This window comes from Epinephelus moara, chromosome 20 (genome assembly GCF_006386435.1).
Source record: "Epinephelus moara isolate mb chromosome 20, YSFRI_EMoa_1.0, whole genome shotgun sequence".
Lineage (NCBI taxonomy): Eukaryota > Metazoa > Chordata > Actinopteri > Perciformes > Serranidae > Epinephelus > Epinephelus moara.
Window position 1 is genome coordinate 34700937 of NC_065525.1, and position 7643 is coordinate 34708579.

General features: G+C 43.3%; 1 protein-coding gene across 1 annotated transcript in view; it reads right to left on the reverse strand.

The window, feature by feature from the left end:
* The window catches only part of cspg4 (chondroitin sulfate proteoglycan 4), a 114381-nt gene extending 107576 nt beyond the window's left edge, over positions 1–6805 (reverse strand). Inside the window, exon 1 of the mRNA XM_050072659.1 lies at positions 6670–6805. Coding sequence (XP_049928616.1) covers positions 6670–6736 — 67 coding nt within the window. The 5' untranslated portion in view covers positions 6737–6805. The remainder of the gene's footprint in view (positions 1–6669) is intronic.
* Between the last annotated feature and the right edge of the window lie 838 nt (positions 6806–7643).

Here is a 7643-nt window from a genome sequence, read left to right on the forward strand (position 1 = left end):
ATGTTACTATCTGATGTGCTTAGACTGATACTGGTTAACATTTTGAGTTCCACAGTCCTGTTTTAATGTAGTTTATATCTATAAATGTTAAGCAATTGATTGTTCTTAAAAAAGGCTGGTTGTCCTTTTCCTTAACAACACAACTTAAAACCATCAAAACATCAGCATCATCTGTAGTCAGCATTCTACATCAAATTGACATCAGCATGAGACACTGTCCTGACATTATATTTTGTTCACCCCATGTCAAAAACAAAATTCAACCAAATTTGATGGTTGTAAGTTGTGTTGTTAAGTAACTATAATCAAATGTCGTCCAGGCGTCTCATGCCAATGTCATCTTGATGTGGAATAATGACATTTAGTCATAAGGTATAGAGAGCAAAACCCAACATCAGCGAAACATCATGATGTTAATGTCCACAAAATGTGAAATTCTAACATCATTTGACATTTAAAATATCTTAAACCCAATTTTGTCCAACCAAAATTTAACATCTGTCCAACGTAAGAGTCCAAAGTCTTTCTGGCGTAATATTGTTATCCAGTGCTAGCTGGGAAGGAGCACACTGATTGTAAGGAATCACACATTTTTTGGATATAAGCCCAATCAAGCTTAGGGGAGACTTGTGGGTTCCCATAGAACCCATTTGATTCAGCTATCTTGAGTTGAGAGTTCAAGTGACCCCCACTAATGGATGCCTTACCTTGTCTGGTTTCACAGGCTACCTCTGCCTTCACGCTAACTTAAAAAATGAGCATGCCACAGCCTCTTAAAGACATTAACGTCAGCCTATTTTTGCTAGGGGAGCCAGTAGGAGGGGCAGCAATTGTATCAGGGCGGCCTATGCCCCCCTGGATTCCCCCTTGGGTGCGCCACTGCTTAATAAATGTTATTTGAGCAGTTTAAGGCAAGCATTCACAATCCAATATGTGGTAATCCAATCGATGCTCTTACAGTGTTATCGAGTATCTTTTTCACATCATACATCATCAGTTCTGCCAACAGAGTTGGACAGGAGTTTTGTTTTCTTCCCATTTCGTCTGTCTCTTCATCTGTCAGGTCATATTTGTATTTTAGCAGACGTCAATATTTTATAAATGGATTTCCAGAAAACAACACTAGACAAAACAAAAGAACACACAGGAGACTTTGTAGAGTGGTTGGTAATGGGGCAAGAAAGAAGTCATTAACTTTTCACACTGTTTGGCCAACAGAGGGGAGTGGCAGTGGACGTGGCTTCCTCAGGAGCACACAACTTTCAGACAGATTAACATAACAACCTCAAACTTTGTCTGCCTATCAACAGAGAGCAAAACAGGAATAAAATAACCTCTATCACCAGGCCAACCAAACAACATGCGAGCACTAGAGAGCAATTTATGGCTTGGAAATAACTACCCTGCCAATTTTTTTCCAAACCTTAGTAAAGTGGCGGTTAAAGGGTAGTGTAATGGCTGCTGACGAGATACAGAGCTGCAGGCAGAGAACAGGAACATGTCATGTTCCATTTCAGATGGAGACATGATAAAGTGAGCATTGCTTGATTTGAGAGAAAAAGTGCTCTCACATGGCTGCTGAATACAGAACCCTGCTGCTTATCTACTTTCAATGCCAAAAAAATGTGTCCCTTTTAAATTCTATGGTAAAATGATATTCAATGATATACAGGGGATCTGAATGGGGTTGGCAGGTATTCAGAAGCTTAGGTTAGTGAAAGATGGTGTTATTGAATCGAGGGCCGTGACCATCACCAGAAGGCTAGTCTCACAAAGCCAGACCTATCTCCACAGTGCTTTGTCAGCACCAGAAGCACACATTATTATTCTGCTGTGATAAAAACGCTCTAGCTTGTTTTTATTTCTTTAAACCGATCACAATCGTCTTGGACGGCACTAAGCCTAGCATGCAGCAATCGGCCCTTGCAAAACAGTGTCAGGCAAAACTTGTTTTGGTGGAACATTTGCATGTGGGGAGGTGACACTGTTTTAAAATGGTTAATTCTCCACAAAAGAAAACCACACAGTCGATGTGCTAGCTGTATGTGGCTCTTGCAGAATATTATCCCAACGATATTACAGAAGCTTGTGTGAAGTGGAACGGATTGGTACACTGGTGAAGTCTGTGTCACTGGCACATGCCACTGTCATGGTAGAAAAATGTGGCAAATCACCTGCAACTGGCCGTGTCGGAAAACAGACCTACAGTATATTGGCCATTCAAGTCCTGTGAGGCGGGGTCTGGGCTTGGGCCATCGGTCCCTCTGCCCCCCTTACTGGAGTCTAGAGAAAATAACAGGAGGCCAATATTACCAACTTTAATAGGCTGTGGCAGGCTCGTTTTAAGCTAGCACAAAGGTAGTGATATCAATAATATCGACACAGCTTGTCAGGAAGGGGGCTAAATAATGCTCCAAAGTAAGGCCAAATTTTGGCGCAGGAAACCTTGGCATGGTCATTTTCAAAGGGGTCTGTTTCACTCCACTAAACTTGAGAAGGGTTATTCCAAGTAAATGTTTTGCTCCTCAGAATCAATGTAGTTCTTCAAATTAGAGCTGTATATTTGTCTTTCTAAGGAAAAAAAAAAAAAAATGAGTTAAGGCTTTTGGTTTCGGTATGCCACCCCAAGATTTTCAGTGGCCCCATCTGGCCACACCTATCAAAAATTCTTGGGGGTGACACTGTTCACAAGTAAATGGTAAATGGACTGCACTTGTATAGTGCCTTTCTAGTCTTCTCACCACTCAAGGCACTTCGACACTGCTGAGTCACACTGACCCATTCACACAAACATTCACACACTGGTGACCAAGGCTACCATACAAGGTGCCACCTGCTACTCAGAAACCATTGACACACTCCCACACACCGATGGAACAGCCATTGGGAGCAATTTGGGGTTCAATATCTTGCCCAAGGATACTTTGACATGCAGGGATCGAACTCTCTTCAGATTGGTGGACGATCTGCTTTACCTCTGAGCCACAGCCACCCCAAGATCGTTACAATTCCCTGAAATAACAAGGCAAGCCTTATTACGCAGTCTAAATCTTTGTCAAAATTTGCCACTTTCAGCGTGTAGCTTGTTAGCCCGGAGGTTGTTGCTGTTTCCCGTAGCGAAGGGGATTTGAAAACAGTAACACACAGATAGTAGAAGAGGGTTATAATGCCAGCCTAAGTAGTCGACCAATGGCAGGCTTATAGCCAGAGTCTATATCCGGTGAGTCAGACCAGCAGAGGGCTAAACAGACAAGTCTTTGTGCATGTGAAACACTTAATCTCACATCTCACCATTCTCACATTTTCTTCATATATTCTTTATGTGGAGAAAATTATAGAATTGATTTGGTGAGCTCCTGCATTTGCTCACACTGCAGCATAATTGTTCTCGAGGCTGTTCTGTGGGTGGAGGAAGCACAACGGCGTAAGACTATGGGAAAGTGGTAGGTTGCATCATTGAAGAAAACTCATGGAAAATGTTATTACAGGGGGAGGCTTACTGTGTTCATGATATGACTCAAACCACTTCTGAGCAAGACTTTCCTGATGGCAGAGAAATATAATAAGAGTGGGTGCAGGTAGACCACTTTAACACTTGGAGAAAGATTGCACAGTGCCTTGGTAAAGAAAGGTGCCAATGGCTTGAAGAACGTCATGTGGGCTTGTGGCCTGTGACATTTGAAGATGTAAACACAGGGAAGAAATGAAACCCTCTGTGAGCCCACTACATGGTTGGTGGAAGAGTCCCCCGACAGCTTGTGGCAGGGATTTTGTGAGAGCAAAGGGGGGCCAAAATCTAATCAGTGACTCGGTACATCTGGTCAACATTAGCAATTAGTTCTCGAGGGTCAGTGGGTGAGTACTGTTCACACTGAGGCAGCGAGGATTGTGCCAACAGATAATTAGATGAGGAGAAATTATTCCCTCATACAGTTTTCCTGTTTTGTTCTGCCATCGTTTTGATTAGAGGAGAATTTGGTTATGTGGAAAATTACATCTACTGCACCATTTAGCCAGTCAGAAGTAACTATAATGCTAACTACTTTATGGATAACTGCATTAAAGGGGTACTTTGTCAATTTTCAAACAGCTTTGTATCGTAACAACGTGGATAGTGTGTGGACATGAACTGTGATAAACTTCCCTCTGTCATGCCAACGCCCACATCATCCTGCTCATCTCCCAGCTCAAATCTGGCATCATCCGGTTGGATTTTTAGTTGGCTCTAGGGCTTTTGCACAAACTACAAATTGTACTTTCGCATTTTCAAAAGAGCATTGAAGTAGATCAAAAGAAAGATGCCCCTCTCTTTCTCTCAAACTCAGTCCAAACATAGACCAAACCGCAAAACTAGTCAGTGCAGATCAAATTAAAACCAAGATTCAATTACTGCATTGTTTGTTTCTCGCCTAAAATATCTTTAGAACCATATTTTAGTGTACTGTTAAGCTTCAATATGAGAATTAGCGAACAGGAAGTGGACATGCTATTTCCTGTATCATGGACACAGAGGCTGCAAAAACTCAGATCAAAAGGTTAAACTAAGCAGTTCTGATGAAATATGAACCAACATTCTGTCCTTGCATTGTCTATTTCTCGCTTAAAATGTTTTCAGAAAGATATTTTAGTGTACTGTTTGGCTGTAATTTGGGATTGCTTGTCGCGGGCTGGTTGCCATATTGTTTTCTGTATCAAAACCAAATAAGTATAGCTGTGGCTGGAGAAGCTACAAGACCCACCCACTATACCTACATGATCAGCCTCCTTTGCTACTAAGTCTGGAAGCTGAAGCCCCAAAGGAAATGCTAAGTTGGCATTTAGCTAGCTATGAAGTGTACGCTTAAAGGAGACGTGGATAAGGTTAAGGAAGGGTTACATCTTAATACTAAATAACATGGGTTTTTGCTGTTTGGCCTCATATGTGTTCACTTTAATGTCGTGTTGTAGCAGGGTTTGCGATTGTGGTTTGTAGGGATGTGTTGTGTGGTGTGGCTGCAGCTATACACATCTCGTCAAAACCAATAAGGTCACCCACCAGCGGGAGCTTTTATTGGTTCGGTGCGACGCAGTGCATTCTGGTAGTTGTAGGTTAACTAAATGTTGAACAGAAGCCAATGGGACAGGCCTTTACTGCTGTTTTGTCTGGTCTTCTAGCACCAATTTCAGAAGTATTTGCGTACCTCTTGCGTCTCTCTACTGCACAGACAGCGCATTAATTAAATAAACTAAATGAATCTTCCAGTGGTTAGATACTTCTTCAAGATACTGCACACTGACATGCAGAAAGGTCTCTGTAAATCATGAGCAAATGCAATGTGACCACACTCTGACAGCAATGACTGATTGCTCAGCGCACAGCTAATTCTTTCGTGGAGGTGTCGCTGTCGCGCCAGTCAGTGGGGTTTATCTATAAATGAGCAAACAGAAGGGCAGATGACTCTTTTCATGCTCACGGTGAACAGATCACAGTGCAGACGATCTGAATCCAGCTCTCCAGCTGAGCTTTGATTCTCTGCCACTGAAACAAAGCGATCCTCCCCCGTTCAGATCAAGAGACACTTTTTCACTCTAGCTGCCAATAAGACACTCATGGAGAGGTTTGCCCGGACTTAATTGGAGTGGAATTTGCAGTGAGAGTTTGAAGATCTGACAGCCGGCAGAAGACAATGGGCTCAACAGCTGCTCTAAGTCCAAGGCTGATCCTGCCAACTCGCCATATGTACAATTTTGCGCTGAGGTGAGCTGGTTAAGCTGTTTGGAGACAGTGTTTCAACTTCTCATCAACATACCGGATTTGCCTCACCCACAAACACTGTACATCCCACACTAACTGTACTCATGCTCAGGAGGAAGGAGAAGAGAAGCTGCTGCATCATGTCACACTGAGAAAGGTACATCTGTAGACTTTACTCATGCACTATGGGGCCATTGTGAGGGCCTTGGCCTTCCAGCATCCCCTTCCCCAACACACACACTGCCTCTCACACTCCCCTACCAGCCCCCTCTCTCTGCCACACTTTCATCTCTCCTCACTGGGTGGATAAGGAGCAGCTCTGCCTGCCACTGTGCACTTCCCTCTCAAAGAGCCATTCATTGCTGCCGGCAGAGGGACCTCAGCTCACCTCCTATCCACAGAGGGCTCCAACTTCACTACCTCCTGCCTTTTGGCAACAAGCTTTCAATGCAAACATTCTCAAGGTAAATGCTCTCATACACTCAGCCTGGCACAGGCTGAAAGGCAAAGAAAAAAAAAAGCTTCAGATGAGAAACCGACAGATGTTGTCTCAGACCTTGGGCCAGGGTCAGACCCTTGGCACATCTTTTCCCCTCATGTATTGAGTTTCATCAAGAAAAGGAGGGTTTCACTGCTGAGCATTGAATGACATGAAAACTGTGAGAGTGGACAACAAAAAAGTAAAGAGAATAAAATAAAGGAGACCTGTGGAGTTTACTCAAACTTTTTGCTCAGTGCAATATTGCATATATAACTTCATCAAGTTAAAGTTTGAGGCATTAACTCATCAGCTTGTCAGGCTCTGATTTATGCATGAGGAAAACCTGAGACAGGGACAGTGATCTGATCTCTTCCCGTGCATCTCTGACAGAGGGGAGAAAGGAAGAAGAGGTGGGGGACAGGACATTAACAGAGTGATTTGCAGTGGCACTTACCTCCATGACCGGGGCTGGGGAGGCAGAGCAGCAGGGTCAGGAAAGCACCGACCAGGACCGAATGCATGGCTGTGATATATTCGTGCTGAAAGTTAAGTCCTCCACTCTCACGTTAAAGGCACTCCATTCAGAAGGGACTGAATGAGTTTCCAGTTTTGGGACCTGCTACAGGATACTCCTCCATGTGAAGGGGCAGGGCTGGGGAGGGACCATGAGAGGGACGCCCTCTTCCACAGCCCCCACCTCTTCACACACACTTAAACACACACATGCATCTTCAAAGATTGAAAAAACATATCTTGCCTCTCCCTTCTGCCCCTGCACTTACACANAGTCACAAGTGCAAGACACACACACACACACACACACACACACACACATGCACAAACATCTATATTAATGAAAAATAAATGAATGACTCTTTTTGAATTACTTTTTTGGTGTCTGGTATGTACCGGGTCAGCTGTCAAACGTCTGAGTGCTCATGAATCCATAATGAGTCATGACGTTGTGCAACAACAGCACTGAAGGAACGTGCAAGGACCGATTAAACTAGACTCGAGTTGAGACCTTCTCAAGCAAAAGTCCAAAGGTGCATTCACATGCTCCTTGGATGGTTGTTCTTTCAACTTTGATGTGTTCGTTAACTTTACGTTGTAATGTGGAAACAACATGGACACTACAGAGATGTCTTGTGTTTTACTGCTCCGAGCATTTGAACAACATGTTGATAATAAAGAGCAAACAAAACGGATCAGGTGAGCCATGAAATATGATTGGGAACTAATTTTTTTACATTACTTTTACACCACATGAATGCAGCATGAGGCTGTGGAGGTAACTGGGATGTCTACTTGCCCCTTGAAGAACGTCAGTAATGTCAGTGACTTTTCTGTTACATCGTCCTGAGCTTAAATAGCCACCCCCCACATACAAGTGGGATGCTTAATGAATGTATTAAAATGAATGTTTTA